This window comes from Caloenas nicobarica, chromosome 3, assembly GCF_036013445.1.
Source record: "Caloenas nicobarica isolate bCalNic1 chromosome 3, bCalNic1.hap1, whole genome shotgun sequence".
Lineage (NCBI taxonomy): Eukaryota > Metazoa > Chordata > Aves > Columbiformes > Columbidae > Caloenas > Caloenas nicobarica.
In genome coordinates, this window is record NC_088247.1 from 89,542,655 (window position 1) to 89,564,780 (window position 22,126).

The window sequence follows — 22,126 nt, forward strand, 5'->3', positions numbered from 1 at the left end:
GGCAGAAGGATATGAGAGGACTTGCGAGGTTTGTACTCCAAAAATGCTAGTTCTACTTCTTTTATACCAGAGTGCTTCCACTGGTGTGTAAATTTTAAAGTCACATTGGTTGTAGTTGACAGCATTCAGTTTGGCTTTCCTGAAATGCAGTATATGTTTAAAATGACCTATTTGTTTTAAAGCAATCCTTCACATGCCCTGGTTTCCTTCTAACCACTGAAAAAGGTTTAGAAGCACAAATGGAAAATAAAAATTAGCTGTTGAAACTGTGAGGATAAAATTACAAGGATTATTAACCCTCATGCTTCACTTAATAAACTGATCGACAGCTGGGATTTAATGAATTTTCCTCTACTCAGTGTGTTGTACCATCAGGTTCATGCTGTTAATTGTATGTCTAAGACACCCCTGCTGGGATTTTCTCTGGAAAAAGAATGCTGAGTTAGCTGCATTATTGATCACTTACAGCCTGCTAATCCTGACACTTGTAATTCAGTTTATACAAATGCGGAGCGGGGAGAGGAGGACTGAGATATCTTACTTAAATGCAATGAGTATGCTGGGCCTCTGTGAGCCAGGTGGGGCATCTGCTGGGGTTGAGTGAGCAGCCAGTGCTACATTTTGCAGTTTAATAACAACTAATTCCTTTTGTGCTCACACAAAGTTTGCACGTACTATTCCCCTGCCCCCTCAGTACTTGTGGTAGCTGATGGTGGAACCTGCAGCCTGTCAAACTGTGCAAAAAGCATGTCCCTGCTCTTTCTGCGATTTCAAGAAAAATGTGCCGGATGTAGGGAAAAGATGTTGTTCATGGAATGAAAGCTGAGCTGGAAAAGTTGTCATCCACATTCTGGAAGAATGCTTGGGGAATATCGACTGAATACGGTGAATTAACTTGATCTATTTATGGGTTAGCAGAAATACTGCTGTTGGAAAGAAAACCTCTCCTAAAAAGACTTGCTGCTCTTCCTGTCTTTTCATGAGATAATAAATCACACAACTGGGGCATGTTCAAGAGAGCAATTCTAGCCCAGTTTGGGTTTCAGTGAGGACATGGTATAGCTGTTTGTGGGTTTTTGTGGTTGATGTTTTGTGTTGTGGTTTTTTGTGTGTGTGTGGTTTTTTGGTTTTAGTTCCTTGTGGTACAAATAGAATGGGATTTCTTTGGCCGCAATTAGGCAAATGCATAGCAGCATCTTGTACCCCTTATGATAAGCAGTGCTGTTTTGGCTTATGGTAGTCATTTTTCCATCCACCTATTCAGGCTGCATGAAAAACATACAGTTTAAATCCCTGTGGTGTCTGAGACTCATGATTTCTCTTTCAGAGTTCAGATGGGTCCCTCTCTGGGGTTATGCAGAAGTGGAAGGAGTATCAGCTCCAATGCCTGAAATATTTGTATGAGGCACCCCCCATTGTGGCAGGTAAGCGTGCTTGGTAAGGATAAGAATGTATTAATTTTTAAAATGCGTGATAACAGTTGGCAAGGGAGTGATTATGAACTTGAAAGTACTTCTCAAGCTTACTTTCCAGTCAATTTCTTCTTTATCCCATTCGCTTCCTCCTGCTCTCTGTGGGACTCTTCTCTCTGCTGAGGAAGCATTTTCTAGAACAGTTTCATGATAAAGATGTTAGTCTTTAAGTCCAGAGTGTGGCTGTAGCATATAAAAGCAGCACACTAATGTAATACCCCTGAAACTTTTTTAGGGGTCGGGGTGAGAGAGCACACAGGTGGTAAGAAATCTGGGACCATTGTCCTAACAGTTTGTAGGCCTTAAAGTTGGTATAAATCATCTTGAGCATTGTAAAATGCTGAAATGGCTTTAAAAAAAAAAAAAGTACTTTAGTGAAAATGAGAATGCAGCTTGTCTTAGCATTTGAGCTGCTCTAATATACTGAGAGCAGCTGCGATGTGATGTTTAGAGGACACTGGAGACTTGTCAATGATGCTCACAACTGGACACAGTGTGGCCTCTCCTATGCTTCAGTGCTTTTGTGACACACTGAAAATGACAAGGTGGGTCTAAAGTTGCATCTGTGAAGAATTATTTCAAAACTGTTAATTTTTTTTCTCTTAACTATATTCTTATGGCAGAGCGAGAGCAGTAGCTGATGACAACAATGGCAGGGAAACATTCATCTCCCTCTGCTCCATTATCCTGTTGAGCGCTTGAGTGCTGCCCTCTAAGAATGACAGTTTAATAAATCTGTAGTTGAAGTATTCTGATGTTGATTAAGCTGTAATGCAAAGTTATGATTGTGTGTGGGTATTTTGTTGATGGATCTATATATTAGGCTAGACTTTACAACCACATGACTGTGAACCAGTTCTCGGAAATAATTATCTACAGTAGTCATAGCAAAAATGAGTTTTAAATTAAACTGAGACACATAATAGTGTAAAAGAGAAAGGATGGGAATGGATCAATATTGATTTACTTTTCTTGTCCCTTGATTTAGTCAAAGATGCTAATCTGTTCTTCAGTTCCACCCTGAAACAAGCTTCCTGTTGTGTGGAGAGAAAATCTTTTGGACAAATAAATCTCACTTAACTCCACATTAAAGGTTAATTGCATAATGTTGTTATGGCTTAAATGCACATGTCCGTGTTCCCTTTTATTGTCTGCTCTTCAGTGTTTTCCTCACAGTATTAATAGAAGGCAGTGGCATGACCCCTCCCTTCCATCTCTCTGCAGAAGGCAAGTTCTGCAACAGAACGTTTGACAACTACGCTTGCTGGCCAGATGGACTGCCTGGCACCTACGTGAATGTCAGCTGCCCCTGGTATCTCCCCTGGGCTAATGCAGGTAAAAGCCTTTCCATATAGGCACAGCATTAAACCAACCCTGCTTTCCTTGCACAGAATTTGCAAGGATAAAATTGGCTTAAATGGCTATGAGCGCAGTCAGTTCTCTGCAACAAAGTAGTAGGTATGGGGCTCAGTATGATGCACTCTTTAGCTCCATTTAGCAGAAGAAAATGAAAATGAGAGAAGATACTGTTCTTAAGGATTGCGTTTAGTTTGCATTTTTTTTTCTCATGTGATTTTGCTGCTTGAATAGTGGTTCCTATTAATAAAATAGTGCTGTGGTGCTTGTTGAAGACTATCTAACAGTAATAATGGTGTTGTTTGAGATAAAATTATCAAAGCTCGACGGTAGGTCATCCTGTGGTAGATAAAGAAAAAAACCTTCTAAAGTGAAGTTCTGCGTCATGAGATAAACCTTTCTCGGAGTGCTGCAAGTTGAACGTATTGTCAGTGATTGCAAACACTTTTTCTCTGCAGGACTGAATGTCACCTTTATATTTTACAGCCTTATGTATATGTATGCCTGATACCACTTCAAAGCAATGTGTATTAGATCACTTTGTCTAGTGTTCTGTCTAGTATTCAAAACCAGCGATTTGTGCAGCTTGTTCTTTGTGAAGACCTTTCTATGTTTTGAAGTCTATATGAAACAGTTTATTAACTAATTACTTTGGTGGGGTAAATTGGCTTTGGTCCCTGTTAAGGGACAGAGGATACTGGTTAATGAGGGTATATAAATCTGCTGGATGTAAAGATGGTTTAAGTGTAGAGTACATAGTGTAAGTGTTGGTATGAAGGGATTTTAGGAATGAGGAGAAAAAAAAGGATGGGATGGTGAGGATATTTAGATGTACTGGATAATGTGGGACCTGGGCATGGTGCAAATGGTATGGAATAAGGGGTGTAGATTGTATTGGTATGGCTGGGATGGAGGTAAATTCTTCATAGCAGCCCACATGGTGCTTTTCTCTGTATTTATGGCTAGAAGTGTTGATAATGCATGAGTGGTTTGGCTGTTAATGAACAGCGTGTACACAGCATCAAAGCCCACTCTCCAACCCATGTCCTACCCAAGGCCAGTAGGCTGGGGGTCTGCAAACTGGGAGGTGACATAACTGGGACAGCTGACCTAATCCGACCACTGAGATATTACCTACCGTAGGGCGTGGTGGTCAGCAATAAAAGCTCAGGGAAAGGAGGACGAAGAGGGTACAGAGACTCTTGATTATGGTGTTTCTCTTCCCAAGTAACAGTTATGCATGCTGAGGTCCTGTTTTCCAGGAACTGACTGGGCATCTGTCGTCTGGTGGGAAGCAGAGAATAAATTCCTTATTTTGCTTTGCTTGCACATGTAGCTTTTGCTTTCCTTATTGAACTGTTATTATCTTGAGGGAAGAGGAAGGGATCCTCACACCAAAATCAAAATGTCATCACAATGCCAACAAAGGTTGACAACTTACACACAATAAGTCCACCCCTCATCCCTTCACTTCTTTATAGCCACAAAAGATTGCCCAAAATTATTGCCCTCTCTGGCAATGTCCAGTTCTAGTTTTGCCTGTTACCCTTCCTAGTTACTGTCTTTATCTTGACCCATGAGCTCTTCCTTCTTGTTTTCTCCTCCATCCTGCTGTGAGGAGTGGGAGTGAGTGAGTGGCTGGGTGGGCATTTACCAGCTGGCCAAGGTCAACTCATCCACCATGGTATCTCCAATGGCTGCAAGGGAGTTTCTGCTCTCATGTCTGCATCACTTCTTCCCTTCCATCTTCTCTGATCTCAGTGCTCACAGGGCTGTTTCTCACACTTGTTTTTTCCTCACCCCTCACTTCCAGACAGTGTTTGGTGCTTTCTTTACATACTTTTCCCCTGAGGCAGCACCATCTTGGCCGAGGGACTCAGACGTGCCCTGTGCTGGGTCCATTGGAAATGGCTGTGTCCAGCATGGGGCAGCTACAGCCTCTTCTCACAGAGGCCACCCTGCAGTCCCCTGCTGCCACCACCTAGATATGAACATGCAGGATGCTTGGTAACCTGCTGTAGCATGTAATGGCTCTTGCTGTTGAGTAGGAGAGATGCTTGGAAATGTACAAATTTGGTGATGGTGTGTTGTATGTAAATGGCAGGTCAACTTTTGCAACCCTTTAACTTTCTGGCTAGCTCGAAGCTTGTCTCAGAGGTAAGTCCCTGAAACAAAATTGCTGAGTCTGGATTGTGTTGCTCTTTTCAGTTTAATTTGGTGCGTCTTTTGTACTAGGCTTTCAAGGGAAGAGATTGGAATCAACATTATAGTGTACTTAGTGGTTAAGGAAACCCATGGTGTGTGTGTCTTTCTGCCCTGTGCTCTGGGGTCCTGCTGCCACTCTTCTGCCTTGCCTGCTTTCCTAAGTGACCTATATGCCTGGCAGTTTTGTACCCATCTTGTTTGTGCTAAACGTCTATGCTGGGGTAACTCCCCACCCCATGTATTGCTCTGTATCCTACTGGCTGAATATTATGCTGCTGTATCCATATTTCTGACTTTGCACATCTTTTGTATTCCCTCAACTGTCTTTGTAGTAACTGCCAGTTTGATAATTTGTGAAGTCAAAATGCTGTTTGCTAATCCTCTTCAGATTATTAATAAAGATATTTTGGTTTTAGAATGGGTAAACAAGATTTTGTAAGCATGTGATATTAATATTTACCTCGATTAATTGACATAAAATTATTGGATGCTGCAGAATTTTTTCCAATACAGCTTATCTTTCTGGATATCTGAAACTCTTCAGAGGATTAAAATTCTTTTCTCTAAACTTGTTTACTTGCAATCTTTAAGACCCAGGACACGGTTATTTGACTTCCAGCTGCTCTTGAAACATCACTGCTGGAGACAGCCAAGGTTTAACACAATATTGCAGATTAATAAATTATTGGAATGTGCAATATCTTTTGTGCTTTTGGAAATAAGGTTTTTTTAAAACATTATCCTGAAACAAGTGTTTGTTTCAGTGAAAAGAACAGCAGCATTTTGTATAACCCCCTGCTAGGGAGGATTGCAAAAGTAGTTCAGAAAGTCATTAAACCTCAGGACATGTTCCCTTGTGGTGCATAGTGTGCGTATACCTCAATCTCTGTTTTATTAGTGAGGAATAATAATGTAACGAGGAGGCCTTTCATTGACTACTATAAAACAAGAAGTTTGTATCTGTGCCAGGTACGCAATTTAGGAGCCTGAATTACAATGACCTTATTTCATGACGTCTTGTGGAGTCATGTTCAAAGTGAATGCTAATGGGCCGCCATGAGGCAGAGGTAACATCTTTTTAATCTAAGATCTGGAGCAATAGGGAATGGGACAGCTTGTCACTTACAGCTGTTGCTAAAGCATGCTTATTACTTGTTTTTGCTTAGCCCACTATTTGGAACTTGAAATAGATTCTGGAACTGCAGAGCTTCCATCTCTTCACCTGATGAAAATGGAGAAAATGAAAAAATGAGACCTTGTTTGGGAAGTATCTTCAAAACATGTTCATTTAAGGCTCCCGTTACTTTTATTAGGAGTCAGCTTAAGTGTGTAAAAACAAAAAACAAACAAAAAAACCAACTTGCTGTGGGACTTCACACCATGCCCCTTGAAGTCCCATGGGGAAGAAATCGAAACACTTGAATCATATAATCAGTCCTGAGTTGGAAGAGACCCACAAGGATCATCAAGTCCAATTCTTGTCCCTATGTAGGACAACCTCAAAATTCACATCATTTGTCTGAGGGTGTTGTCCAATTGCGTCTTGAACACTGTCAGGCTTGGGGCTGTGCCACCTCCCTGGGGAGCCTGTTCCAGTGCTCCACCACCCTCTGGGTGACAAACCTTTTCCTAATGTCCAGCCTAAACTTCCCCTGGCAGATCTTCATGCCATTCTGTCAGGTCCTATCATTGGTCCCCAGAGAGAAGAGATCAGTGCCTGCTGCTCCTGCTCCCCTTGTAAGGAAGCTGTAGGTTGTGATGATGTCTCTCCTTTCTCTGGGCTGAACAAACCAAGTGACTTTAGCTGCTCCTCATATGGCTTTCCCTCTAAAGCCTTCACCAACTTTGTGGCTTTCCTCTGGACACCTCCCTCAGGTGACTGGCAATACTGTGCTTGATGCACCCCAGGACCCAGTTGGCCCTCTTGGCTTCCAGGGCACACTTGGTTCATGTTCAACTTGCCATTGACCAGAACCACCAGATCCCACTCTGCAGAGCTGCTCTCCAGCCGCTTCTCCCCCAGTCTGTATGTACAGCCAAGGTGGTTGTGTCCCAGGTGTGGAATCTGGCACTTGCCCTTGCTAAACTTCATACACCTCGTGATTGCCCAGATTGTCCAGATCCCTCTGCAGGGCCTCTCTGCCCTCAAGAGTGGCAACAGCTCCTCCCAATTTTGTGTCATCAGTAAATTTAGTATTCCCTCAAGTCTTGTGTCCAAGTCATCTATGAAGACGTTTAAGAGTACTGGCCCCAGGACAGATCCCTGCATAACCCCACCTAGTGACTGGTTGCCAGCCTGATGTAACCCCATTTACTAAAACCCTTTGAGCCTGGCTCATCAGCCAATTGCTCACCCACTGCCTTGTGTGTTTACCCAGCTGTATGCTGGACATCTTGTCTGGGAGGATGCTGTGGGACACAGTATCAAAAGCTTTACTGAAATCCAAAAAGATCACATTGACAGGCTTCCATTGGTCAGCTAGGTGAGTAACCTTGTCATAGAAAGAATACTGCTTATGATGGAATACTAAAATAGGGCAAGCACTGAGTGCAAGTCTCATTATGACCTAGCCATTTCTGTAAAATCGTAGAGGAGTTGGCAGGAGAGGCAGGTGATCCAGGAAGCATATAGAGACACTGAACATTTGAAGATAGGATTAGGAAAGTCAAAGCCTATGCAGAATCTGACAAGTGATGTGAAAGGCAACAAAAAGAGCTCCTAAACAGAAATGAGAGAAATTTGGATCCACTGCTGAATGGGATAGGAGGGTCTCGTGACAAAGGATGGGGAAATGACTGAGGTACTTGCTGCCTTTCTTTGTCATGGCCTTTACTGTTAAAACTTGGCTTTCAGCAATACCAGGCCACTGAGATCAGTGGTAAAGTTGGGAGCAAGGAATATTTACCCCTAGTGGAGGAGGGTTGGACTACGGAATGCTTAAATGGGACATACAAAACTCCATGGGACTTGGTGGGATGTACTAACAAGTGCTGAATGAACTGATTAATACCATTGTGAGGCCAGTCTTGATTGCCTTTGAAAAGTCATGGCAATTGAGAGAAACTCCTGAGGACTAAAAGCAAGCAATTGCCACCACTATCTTTAAGCACAAGGAGGAGAATCTGGGAACTATATGTGATCAGCCTTGCATCAGTGCCCAGGAAGGTGACGGAGCAAATAATCCTGGAAACTGTTTCCAAACGCATAAAGGACAGGAAGGTGATTTGGAGTAGTCAGCATGGATTTATGGAGGTGAAATCATGCTTAACAAACCTGATGAGATGGCTAGCTTGGTCGATAAGGGGAGAGCAGTGGATGTGTTTATCTTGACTTTAGCATGGCTTTTGACACTGTCTCCCATAACATCCTCATTGACAAACTGATGGAGTGTGGATTAGACAAATGAACAATGCGATTAACTGAAAAACTGATTGAGCTGCTGGGCATATATGGTTGTGGTCAGCAGCACAAAGTCCAGTTGGAAATTGATCCCTGATGATGTACCCCAGGGATTGGTAGTAGGGCCAATACTGTTTAACATCTTTATTAATAATCTGTATGATGGAACTGAGTGTACCTTCAGCAAGTTTGCAGACCATACAAACTGGGAGGAGTGGCTGATAACACCACATGATTGTGCTGCCATTCAGAAGGACCTTGAGAGGTCAAAGAAAGGGGCTGATAGGAATCCTGTGAAGTTCTGCAAAAGGAAATGTAAAGTCCTACCACGGGGTAGGAATAGCTGTATGCACCACTACTGACTGGCCAGAAAGCAGCTTTGCATAAAAGGCTCTGGAGGTCATGGTGGACACCAGGCTCAGCATGAGTGGCAATGTGCCCTTGAGGCAAACGCCACCAACAGCTTCCTGGGCTGTATTAGGAAGAGCATCACTGTCAGCTCAAGGGGTGGCACATCTGGAGTGCTTTGTCCAGTTCTGGGCTCCCCAGTATGAAAGAGACGTTGGACATACTGTAGCAAATCCAGCAAATGATTATGAAGTTTGGCCCCTTAGTGAGGGATACAAGTGTCTCTCTGGTGAGATGAAGCTGAGAGAGCTGGTGTTCTTCAGCCTGGAGAAGAGAAGGCTCAGCAGGGATCTTACCAATGTGTACGGTCGCAAGTTGAAATATGGGACATTTCCTTTAAACACAATTATTTTACTATGAGATTGGTCAAACACCTGGAACAGGTGACCCAGAGAGGTTTTGGAGTCTCTATCCTTGAAGATGGTCAAAGTTGACTGGACACAGACCTGAGCAACTTGCCCTAGTTCAACCTACTCTAAGCAAGGTGTTGCACTAGGAAATCCCAAGTCCCCTTCCAATCTCAGCTGTTTTGTGATTCTCCATTTCTGTTAATTCTTTTAAGATTATAAGTCTTGATAACTAGTTACTGTAACATGTTACAAATTCCTTTGGTGTCAGCTAGAGTAGGAGATGGGAAAAATAATTTGTGTGGGAAGGGTTTGTAATGCTGGAGCATTGCTCGATCAATTACAGGTTTTGCAAACCTTACGCTTTAACAGCTTTTATTCTTGTTTGTGTCCTACTCTTCTTGTCCTAGTGGCTGTTAGTCCTGAGCCTGTCCTTCTGCAAATATCAACAGCAGATGTAGCTCAGCAGGTTGCTTATCAGACTGGCAAGCTGAAAATGATCTGGAGAACTTTTTACCTGCTCAGCAGGTATATATTGTGTCACTAGTCCAACCCTATGTCATGTTAGTAGCTTTTTTTGTCTCTACTTGCTGCCACAGAGGTACTCATTGAGGTGTAGCTTTTTTCTTGTTTCCTTAGTGTGGCAGCTTCTGAATGACTGCTTGCATAGTGGGCATGAGTTCAGTAGTAATGCTTTCTCCAGGTCTTCAGATTGCTCATTTATCTCAAGGTACAAGAGCAACTGCAGGGAGATGGGAATCTGTTCATTGAAAAACTTGAGAATAAAGCTGGTGTTCTCAGTGCTGTACATCTATCCAGACTTGTATGCGTACAGATACTCAAGATCAGACTTTCAAAAGACAAACCCATGGAGGATGGGCCCTGTGGGTCTTTTGTGCTAAGCACTGCATGCAGTTGCAAGGTTTTGTCTCAGTATCACTTGCTTTGTGATTGCAGCATTTGTCTTCTGCCCTTCTTGAAAGTGCTGCTTGCTAAGGCAGCCTATAAACTACAGCAGAGACAATCAATACAGTTCCACTAGTGTGTCAGATCTCTTAAGAAATGCTGAACCTGAGACTCTTTTTTTGTTGTGTTACCTAGTGGGTGTGTCAGCATCCTGGCCAAACTCAGCATTGGCATGCTGCCTGCAAGGATGGGCTCTCTGAATGCTGGCAATATGTCAGTGATAATTGGATAGAAAAAAGATCACAGCATTATATCAGGATTTTATGCTTGAAACCACGTATCCCTGTACTTTTACGATTTGCTTTTGTGACAGGCAAGGAAACTAAACCCAAGTTTTTAGAGGATTTTTTGATTTATAGCTTGCATTGAAGTACTGGGCGTTGGGTTGTTGGTGCACTTTTGGGATGTGGCCTAGAGGTTGGTTTATTACATGTTTCTTCTGTGACACTTCACTACTACCTTTTTTCCATCTGTAGCTGTGCAGCAAACTAGATTGAGAATTTCACGTGACTGAAATGTGGGGGTTCGTTCTCATTCCTTTAAGGTGTTGGTGTGGTGGGGGGTTTTTTGTTTGTTTGTTTTTGTTTGTTTTTGTTTTCTCATGCAGGTTAGTTTCCTGAATGGTGTGAGTGCAGCTGTATTAGCATGGATCTGCATCAAGTATATCGGCCATTATAGTATTGCCTTAACTCAACAGGAAATGGTGAAATAAGGATATTTGAGGTATCTGGGTAATCATTATCACACTGAAGCCAAAGGACATGAGGTTTAGAGTAGTCTCTGCTTCACTGCAGGTTAAACCATTGTCACTGGAATGAGAAATAGGTGGCTAATGTGTCCCACAGCACAATGCAGGTGTTTGGTATCATAACAAATGAGGAACCCAGACACTGCTGGGCTGTAACTACATGGTAGGAGTTAATAAAGTCATCTGTGTCCCTGTAGTGCCATATAAAATAGCTTTGTGCATGTAATAAGGAAGCCCTTTGGGACAATGAGAAGCAGCGGCATTGGGGCAAACAAAAAGTAGAGGGGAATCTGATTTGGGTCAAAGCAAGGACTCTTGTGAAATTCATAAATTTTCTCTTCTTGTTTTTCAAAGTGGTATTTTGAAGTGCTTTCAAAGCATGAAGTGAAATGTCTGGATTATCAAAACAAACACATGCTTAATTTCTGCCATGCCTTGCTTCCCGAGCTCCGCCCCCCCCCCCCGCCCCCCCCCCCCCCCCCAAAAAAGAAAAAGTGTTTCTTTTAGCCTGCTTATACATTTCTGAAAGAGCAAACTACAGCAATTTCAAACCTGTATGGGTTATTTCACTCCAACTCTCTTTTGCTCCTATTTGTTCTTACGTAACTCCCACTGTTGGGCAGGTCTTCATGGGGAGATGCTGAAGTAGCAGGAGCGAGGTTATTGCTAAAAGGATTTGTCCTGTGAAGTTGCCAGCACAGATTTTGGACCATGGCCAAAGCTTGTTGTAGGCAAATTTCACATACATCTGACTGCCTGAGTCAGAGCTTTTGCTCCCATATGTGTCCTGGGCCAAACCTTGCCTCTAGTGAAAACCCAGAAGGCCTACTGAGTTTATGGTAGCATTGAAGTTACACCAGGTAAACTTTACATGTCTTTCTATCGGCATTGTAGTCAGTGAGATTACCATGAGTTACACTAGGGCAGCAGCTGTCTCGAAGTCCAGTCAGTGCAGAAACCTCTGAGGGCAGCAGTGTTCCTTTAAGGGACGGCAGGCACCTCACCTCACTGTGTGCTTTTTCTTGTTATGTTCTTATAATTGAAGGCCAGCTGCCAGTAACACCATGTGGATTTGGAAGCTGTGGAGCTGCACAATTCATCTTGCAATTATGCCTCCTCTGGGGTTCTGACATTTTATTGTTTAATAGCACTAAATCCTTTTTAATTTAAAAAAAAAAAAGTCCAGAGGTACTAGTTTCAGACAAGAGTTATGTGAACAGTAGCCATGTCAGTTGCTCCTATATGCACTGGGTGCACAAAGGCTGGCTGCAAACTTGCATTAACAGAGATGTGGCTGTTATTCCAAACTCCACTCAAAATTTTCTGAACTCTTTGGATGCTTTTGTTTCAGCTTAGGATGCATCTCTGGTTTTGAGGTGGCTGGACACCTGAACTGACTTAACTGCTAGTCTATATCTGCATTGGTATCTTGCTCTGGCATTGTAGTGAATTTTGAAGCAAGCCCCTGATTGCCCTGCTTACTGTGACTGAGTTAGTTTGAGCAGTTTTGGGATCTGTTTCTTTGGAGGAAACTAAATCAGAGACTGTGCCCCAGGTGTGCATTGTATTCTCTTCAGTTCTGGATCAAAACATAAGACCTAATAAATCGTCTGTGCTACTGTGAAGTCTTCCAGTATGACCATACGTAGGCCATTGGAGGACTGTGGAACTGCCAAGCTCTTGTTAAATCCTGAGTTTTTCTTGTACCAAGTAAAGGGCTAGGTGGCTTGTATGCCTTTAACTGCAGTTGACCATGAGTTCTCAATGCTTTGTAGTTCCTTATGCTCTCTAGATCCACCTTTCTTCTAGTTTGAAATCCTTTCCTTTGTTTAACTAATAACTTCGGTTGCCATTCACCTTTGCTTGAATCACTTGTCTCCTAAAATTCACTTTATTTTTCTATATTATCCTCTCTTTACTACATTACGTGTTGCAATGGTGCCACCTGCTCCTTTTTTTCTCCCAGGAGACCAGGTAAATTACAGCCTAAGGACCCCTGGAAACAGCATAGCTTTTTACCCTGTGACAGGAAGATCTGAAAGACCAGCTCTGACAGTAACCTTGTGGCTGCCTCTAGCTACTGGTGAAGCAGTCAGAGTCTGATTAAATCTAGTAAGCTGAAGGATGTAGTGGAGATCTCGGACCACAGCTGTACTTTGCACAATAGTTTTCCTAGTCACAGAGATTGTGCAAACCGAGCTTCATGTGACAGTGTGGTAATACAGAGGCCAGAGACTGGGTTGCTGCTCCAGATTACCTTTAGGTGCAGGGACACATCCAGGTCAGCTTTTCCTCATTTCTGCCTGTTGTAGCCTATGTTTGAGACCGTTTTCCCAGCACTCCCCATTTCCTCTCTAGTGACAGAACTACTTTTCCTGATGTGTCTTTAGGTATGGGTGGGCTCTGCATGAGGCTTTGTGTGGAAATGGGCCATTGCATAAGAACTGCCAAGTGCCAGAGGTTGCCAGTCTGACCGTGAGGATTTTATGCTTTTTAAAAGCAATTTTCCTAGGCTTATGACATATAGGTAAGCCTTCTTATGGTACAGCAGAGATGATGAAATTGTCTGCACAGTCCCCACCTTGCATTAGTGTCTAGCTTAGTCCTGGCTACTGTTTAAATCGTGAACTCTGCAAGCCCTGATACGTACCTCCCCAAAAGCTGTGATTATAGACTTACACAGTTATAACAGCATCATGCACAGCAATACTGCAGATCCTATCACCGGCTACACAAGCAGCAGAAAAATAAGTGTTGAAATGGATTTTGTTTGGGATCTGAGAGATTCATCTGTGGTTGTTGTGCCCACCAAGGAGAAGGGCTGAAAAAGGGCTGTTGCTTTTTAGAGGGGTCTGTGGAAAGCCCTACAGCTGAGGAAGCAGGCATTTGTGTGAGAGTTTTCTTTCAGACAGTTTTGAGGTATATGCATGGCTGGAACACTTGGTTCGGGGGACCAGGTTAAACCTTGTCTAGTTTAATCTTGCTTTTTGTTTAATCATCCAGTTTCATAGTTTGAGATGCCACCCAGAGGGACCTGGACAAGCTCAATAAGTGGGCCCATGCGAACCTCCTGAGGTTCAACAAGGCCAAGTGCAAGGTCCTGTACCTGGGTCAGGGCAACCCCCGGTATCAGTACAGGCTGGGGGATGAAGGGATTGAGAGCAGCCTTGCAGAGAAGGACTTGGGGCTACTAGTGGATGAAAGATTGGACATGGGCTGGCAATGTGCATTTGCGTGGACCTGCTGGAGAGGATCCAGAGGAGGGCCAAGAAAATGATCAGAGGGCTGGAGCACCTCTCCTATGAGGACAGGCTAAGAGAGTTGGGGTTGTTCAGCCTGGAGAAGAGAAGGCTCTGGGGAGACTTTATCGCGGCATTCCAGTACTTAAAAGGGGCCTATAAGAAAGACAGAGATGGACTTTTTAGCAGGACCTGTTGCGATAGGACAAGGGGTAATGTTTTTAAACTAAAAGAGAGGAGATTCAGGCTAGACACAAGGAAGAAATTTTTTACAGTGAAGATGGTAGAATACTGGCACAAGTTGCCCAGAGAGGTGGCAGATGCCCCATCCCTGGAGACATTCAAGGCCAGGTTGGACAGGGCTCTGAGCAACCTGCTCTAGTTGAAGATGTCCCTGCTTATTGCAGGGGGGGTTGGACTAGATGGCCTTTGGAGATCCCTTCCAACCCAAACTGTTCTATGATTCTGTGATCTTCTTAAAACCAAGATAGCAGATTGCTATGTGAGCGTATAAATAAATTACTTGTCTTTTAACATGCAAGAGAATAAATGCCATTCTCCATTTTATCAATTGTTTAAACACATGAAATATATTCTTAAATAGATTGCTGGTGAACTTTAGATTGAGGTACATGCAACTGAGCAGTGGCTTATGAACTTTCAGCTGGGGTGAGATATGTGACCTCCTTTAGGGACAGTGAAGTGCTATATGCTGATTTCTCTTCTGCTGCAACCAAAACATGAGCATTCCTCATCAAATATGTGATAGGAACAGAAGGAGATTTTGCATGTGGCCAGGCACCGAAGTGCATACATGGGTGATGGAAGCAGCTGTTTGGTGTTTGTGTCAGGTACAGATCTGGTCACCTGAGGCCCTCTAGGAAGAATTTAGTTTTCTGCATTGCAGGACATAGCATAAATGCTGGCCAGCCTTGCTGTGGGATATCAGCTTGCTGTGATGGCATCTGTGGGAGTGAGAGTAGTTGGCAGGACTGCACCTTCTCCACTAATTTTTCAGTTATAACTGTATAGTGGTTTTTGTTTTGTTAAAGTAATTCCTTGAGATGTACTGTGAAGGATATCACGGCACACCTCTACAGAGGCACAGCTGAGCCTTGTTCTTTCACTGCTAGACAAGTTGGCCCCAGCTAATCTGACCGTGAATAGGACATTTAAGTGAGAAGTAGACACTGTTACACCCAGCTTCAAGGAAGCTACTGGAATATGTCTGCACCTTGCCCATGCTAGTCTAGCAGGCAGCTTAGCTTCCAACAGACATGTTTGAGCTCACCAGTTACCTTAAACTTCATTTATGCTCTCATTACAAGTTTTGCATAACTGAAGTATATGTTATCTACCCACTCTTATTTGTTCGCAGTACCAGTATAGTCTCTTAAACAAAGGGACCTCAAACCTTTCTTTATGTTACTTGCTCTTAAGAATTTGCATTTTTTAATTACAGCGGACAAAGAGTAAACTGAATGAATTGAGGGCCCGAATAAATGTGGATCTTGTATGTGCTACATAATTAAACACCTTCTTGAACACAGCTTATTTTCTTTCTGGCTTACTTAAATGTTGCTCATTAGTATTGATTTTTTTTTTTTCTTTCCCAAGTCCCAAAGATGGGATAAAACATGAATACCTGACCTTAAAATAGCGTGGGTAGAGCGTAACTTGCTAGAAGATCCATATGACCCACAACCTGCTTCTTCCTATCTTTTTCAGGAATCCCTGGCACTTCATCTTTGGATGATGAGAAATGGTCTTCTCACATCCAGCCTACATGCATTCTCTTTTATAATAAATACATTTCTGGTGTGATAGCGAGCTTAAAGTTCCTGCTTTCTTCCAAGATCCTCAGTTCAGTTTGGGTGAAGATACAACTCAAGCTACTCAAATAGCTATAAAAGTAAATGCTTTATGTAAAAACAAATCATACTCTTTACATCTTGAAGTTATTAGCTCTCTATTTGAATTTTTTATAATATTTTCATTTGGCAGACTAGTCATGCAAAAATTGTGGACTGACTTAAAAGGTGTCTGCATGTAAGTAGTCTAATTAAGAACATCCTCCCTTTCATGCCATTTCACAAATAAAGATTTAATTTGAAAATGTGCTAACCTACACAATGATTGCATTTTTTAATCACGTACACAGTTTTGTCTATTTTGCAGTATTATCCTTTTACACTTGCGTGTTTTGCTGGTAACTTTCCCCTTGAGAGTTTTCTGTAATAGTCTAGGTCTTGCCTGAAAGACCTAGGTCCCTGCTATGAATTTTGAAAGTATGTCTAATCTTCCTCAAACATGCTCCAAATGTGAACTGTTAGGATTCCCATACATCACTTCAAATTTTCTTTGAATAAGAACAAAGTTTTTCTGGGCAGCGTGTTTATGAGAGAAGCTGGGTACATGACTAGTTCAATAACAGTAATAATGATAGTGGTGGTTGGCACCTGGCCAGACTCATCTGAACTTTCTGGAACTAATTTACTTTTTGACAACTGGAATGAGCAGAAATGAATTGGGCAAGAGAAGGATCAAGTGTTCATCAGCATATTTCCTCTGAAAGCAAAAAATGGGCTTCTACATGCAAAAGCTGCCTGATAATTGTCCTGGAGCTTGATGAAGCAGGGCATCAACAATTTCCTTTAAACAGAATGAAAGCATGGGTAAAAATGTGGAAAATATTGCGTTATTGCTGATAAATCACAGTGGGCTCCTCTAAGTTTTTAGAGATGTCATGTGGTGTTGGCAGTGCGTATTCAAGGAAAGGTTTTGCACCATGGCAGGAAAAGAAAAGTTTAAGTCAAAAGGATTGTATGTCCATCCAAATACCTTTCAAGCAATGAAAACTGAATGGAAACAAAAATGCAATAGAAAACTTGGGGAAGATTGTGAATAGAATGGTGTAAGTGTTCCTGATTTTCAGGTCGGGTTAGGTTCCAACTTTGGGAAGGAGGGTAAGAGTCAGACTGATGTTAAGATTTGGCTTTGTAATGGAAAGGTAAATCTGGACATAACTGCAGCTTTATTGGCCTCCAGTCATTATTGACAGGAAAAATGGTGGTTTCCATAATAAAAGCACTTGGTGGGGTTTTTTTGTTGTTTGTAAGAGCTTGTATTTAGTAGCTTATAGGTTTACAGAACTTTGCTTGACTGAGGTTCAACACAATAGAAGTCTGCCTTAGGCTGATGTTTTTGAAGAGCCTTTTGTCAAAACCTTTCTCTACATTTCAACATCTGGATGGGGAAGATGGCTGTAACGGTACTGGTGATATGCCTCTTGCTGCTCACAGGGGTGAATTCCTTATGCATGTTCCCTAGACTTCCCACAGTTTGTACCTGTAGTCTCCAGAGGCCACATGAGAGCAGGGCAGTGGTTCTTTCTCTGAAATCCTGTGTGACTGTCAGGCCAGATCTGTATTTGACACATGGCCTGAGGGGGACTTCTCATGCCCTTGCTGGCCACAGTAGGCTCCAGATGAGAGAGCAGAGGCACTTCATTGATTTCACTCCTCCTCACTGCTTGTCTGGAACAGGAGGAGCTGCTGGGGTGCGATGAGGAGGGCTGAGGAATGGATTGAGGAGAAAGGAGATGTGAGAGGCTGGAGTCAGGTTGCAATTTTGTTTAATTCCAGTGTTTTTGGAGAATGGCAAGTCAGAGTAGGAGCTGAGAGAAATGTTAATGTTAGGGTATATCTGTTATGGAGCTTGAAACTCAAAATCAGTCTCCCTTTGTTATATAGCAGAGAAATCCATGGGCAAAGCACAGGGATATATTGATGTGGCACAAGACAGTGTCCTGAGCAGTAGAATTAAGGGCTGTACTTCTTCCTACACCTAAGCTAGCTGGATTTGGGGTTTTATCATATAGTACTACTTCTTATCATGCAAATGCAGCTTATATCTGTAATGATAAGTCTGCAGAGAATAGAAGAGCAACGTCTGTAGGAAAGCCTTTACCAGTTGATAAAATTTTTATTTACAGCTTCACATGCTTTAGCTCCTGTATACAGAAGTAATAAGCTTTAACCAAGGCTAAAGTGCACAGCTTGCTCAATAAAAATGTATGTCTTTGCGCTTTGAAATGCAAGGGGTACTTCATTGTATTTGATCTGCTTTGAAGTATCCGCTTCCTTTACTTTGTGTAGATAGTGGGTAATACTTCTGGAATTACAGTCATCTCTAAATGAAGCTGGATGGTTTGGGCTCCTTTTCATGATATGTTTGGCAGTTGCCTGTGCTGAAAGCTTCCAGTTGTTTAGGATTTTTTTAATCTTTATAACTGTCCTGTCAGAGATGTTTATTGAATGATTGGTTCTCTATACCATTGTTTTTGAGGATAACTAAATACCACTACTTTCCCTGCAGTGTGTTTGCAGCACCTGGTGATGGTTTCAGCCTGCGTCTTCTGGAACTTCTTGTTTTGCTCAGAAGATGCACCAAACAACTGGTGTTTATTTACATGTCTACTTCCCTCTCCCTCCTAGCTGTGCATATTTAACATGCTAGTTATCTGTTCATTTTTCTCAAAGTTGTTTTTCCTTGCTTTAGCTCAGCAAGCATTATGCTAATGATTTGCCTAGTTGTTTCCCTTTTTTTTTTTTTTTTAGCTTGTTTTTCTTTTCACTATCTGCATGTTTTGTTTGTTTATTTGGGCATTTTTTTGGGTTATTTTTATAAGTCCTTGAAGTATGTGCATAGTAAAATAGATCCCTTCCTCTGCACTGGGAAGACTTCAGTTGTCTTTTGCAACCTTTTAAGAACACTTTTTATTGCATAATTTTTTGCTTCATTTTAACATCCTCTAATGAGATGTCTTCAATTAATTACATTAACTGATCCAATAAGTTTGAAACACAAAACCTCTTAGCACAGTTTTTACAAGTTTCTAACATATTAAACTTCCAGTCACGTTTGTTGTTGCAATAAATTTATTCCAACTGACTTTTATTTATTCTGAACAAAACTTTTACTGGTGCTTTTTGATATCTTACCAAACCTTCACAAAGCTGAACCATTATCATAAATACTTGTTTTTCACTAAAAAACCTCCTTTTATTACATTAATTCGCATGTCTTTTATAGTTCATAAACACTCTCTATTAAACCTAATGCACACATACATGCATGCGTTTTTATGACTTGTTTTTTTAAGTATATTTCAAAAAGTTATGTTAGGGTTCACTATAGTCTAGCATAGTTAATGCAACTCTTTCTCAATACACTCAGCTGAAATGCTTGGAGAGCATAACTCCTTTTAGGGTAATACTCTGTGTTAAAAAACAGTATTGTTTTTCAGGAAGATATTTTAATTTTTATGAGATATTAACTCCTACCCAGTGATGTGTAAGGTTGCAACTTAAAGAATGTTTTATGCTTTGGCATGGTCTGCTTTGCTCACACAACCTTTATTGGCTATCATTATGCAAGTAGTTTTTAATTATGAAGCTATATTTTGCCATTTTCCCACTGATCTTGTATTCCTTCCCTATGCAGAATGGATCTGCTTGTGGGATATGTAGTAAAGGGGGCTCTTCTCTGCAGGATCGTTGCCTCATTAACTGTGGGAATTTGTGTTGACTGAGGCAAGATATTGCAGATCTGGCAACGATGATCACAGTGCTAGGAGAACTGAATGCCCGTGCAGAACAAATTTTGTGGCATAATGTTCTTTTTTGTATAAATCTGGCTTTACTATGTGACTAGAATATGATCTTTATTTTTTTAATTATCTGTGTACACATATGAGATAATAGCACTTAGTGTTCATTGGGGAGGTAAATTGGTGGTCTTTGATGGACCATACAAATAAAAACCCACTGTATTTGGTATAGACTTGGTTCAGTATGCTCAAATATGCCTTGACATCTCACAATGGTAAGGGTGAATAATTTCCCATTAAATGATCTCTATTCAGTATCCTGAACAAAACAGTAGATTCTGTTGGAAAAAAATGTATTACTGTGTACATAGAAACTGTTGTTGGGGGGAACTAAACCCCACATAAGTAGCTTTAGCTTAACGCTTTCTAATTCTTGAATGTTTCATTTTGTTCTGTTAATGTCATTCCAAAACAAATATTTAAAAATAAGAATTTATATGCAGGCAGTATCTCTTGGGTGAGCCAAAGAGCATCATCTCCATATGTAGAGTCTCTGACTTCGTGCTTTCGGTAGCACAAGCACAGGACTCAGGCATTAAGGATTTCCAGGACATTCAGGGTGAGTTTGTGCAGCCTGTGGCATGGCCTGCACTTGCTTAGTTGGATCTCCCTTTGCACTATATAAAGTTCTGTTAGGTCTGCATAAGTGCACAACCATCTTTTTGTAGGAGTGTGGATGCATGACTCTCTCTTGTCACTCTTATTCATTTAAGTAATTTTTTTTTTTTTATTGGAAGAGGCTGTAGGGATTCTTGGATCTTTCAGGCTAGGAGCTAGTGATGGGGACAATTCACAGTGGGGATGTTCAAATCTGTTTCCCCACCTCTCCCCCAAACTATAAAATATAACTGAAAATTATTCTCTACCTGCTGCAAGAACTTGAAGTGACCACCAACCTTTCTGCCTTCAAGGCGAAATATAAAGCGTAGCTGGTTTTCAATTTTTTTTTATCATGACTAAAGCAAAGGACTTGGGATGATGAATACGCTATGGAGGAGGAGGAGGAATAGTGAGAACATATACTATATAAAGTACTTGTAGTTAAACTGCTTGTTGAGGTAATATAATTTCAGATGATGTGGCAGTGAGCCCAGCATAAATGCGCATTTTGATAAATGTGATTCTTGGACAGTAATGCAGGCTGGAGCTCTTCCTGCTCCCTGGAGGCTTCGGGATCAGGCTGGTGGTGTGTTTCCAGCTGCAGGCTCACACGTGAGTGCACGAATCCTGGGTTTAAGATGCCTTCACTGTAAGCAGCACTGGGGTTGGGACTGAGGGACACTTATGCAGCAGGTTTTACAGCCAAGAGTGGCTCCTTTCAGTAGAGCAGTGCCCTGGTCACACCAAATGAGAGCTGAACAGAGCTGCTGATTGGAGGCACAACCTCCTAAGTTCTGATAAATTGTTGTCCCCATCAAAGGGCGAGTTGCTCATTTCAGGAACGAATCAGTCTGCTTTGAAGACTGTCATGATGCTTTCGTACTACAGAGTCCCTGTTTTATGGAGAAAACTGTTACCTTTACCGAAACATTTCCCCTGCTGGAAACAGAGAAGAGATATTAACAGAAGAGAGGTCTATAATACTTGACACATAGCAGCCAGGCAAAACTGTGGGCTCTCTTGTTCTTTTTCTGATTCTCTCATCTCTCTGCCTGAATAGAATTGATTGGAGAGGACATGCTGTAATTTGTTTTTACAATGAATAATGTTTGAGTTTACCCTCAGGTACAGTTGAGTGAGTAATCTCACACAGACCTTGACACCCTGATGTTGTAAAACACAGATCAGGTTGGTTGTTTTAAGTAGAGAAATCATTTAATTGTGTTTTATTTCTAGTAAAAGGGGGCTAATAAGGAAATGCTTGTGAGCCTCCTGCCTATGTCATAACCTATTTTCTCCATATGTAACAGCATTTGGCTAATTGTAGTATTTTATTTGATTTACAGACTTATCAGAGAAATAGATAGATGTTCTATTAACTTCAGTGCTAACCCTTGAGCTCTCCTCTGTCTTTTATCTGTCTTTTATCAGTTTATAGAGACCGCATTTTGGGGCATCAATCTATGTTTTAGCATGTAATAAGGTGTGATTGACACTGTTCAAATATACTGGTGCCATTAAGCTGCTGTTCCAAAGGCAACTTTTGTGAGTGAATGCATTTAGCTTGTAGATTAAATAAAATCAGATTCCCTATGCACTGGCTCTAGCTTTCATTTGTTTGTTTGTTTGCAAAGGATGAAAGCCAATTCTAGAATGTAATAGTCAGTGTGATTTAACACATTGACTATATGGTAACAAAAAGCATTATAACACA

The 22,126-nt window shown here is 41.6% G+C and overlaps 1 protein-coding gene across 1 annotated transcript in view; it reads left to right on the top strand.

The window, feature by feature from the left end:
* GLP1R (glucagon like peptide 1 receptor) overlaps nucleotides 1–22,126 on the top strand; it is a 73,168-nt gene that overhangs the window by 16,603 nt on the left and 34,439 nt on the right. The window contains exons 2-3 of the mRNA XM_065631505.1: nucleotides 1,328–1,424; nucleotides 2,697–2,807. Of these exons, the coding sequence (XP_065487577.1) occupies nucleotides 1,328–1,424; nucleotides 2,697–2,807 (208 nt within the window). The remainder of the gene's footprint in view (nucleotides 1–1,327; nucleotides 1,425–2,696; nucleotides 2,808–22,126) is intronic.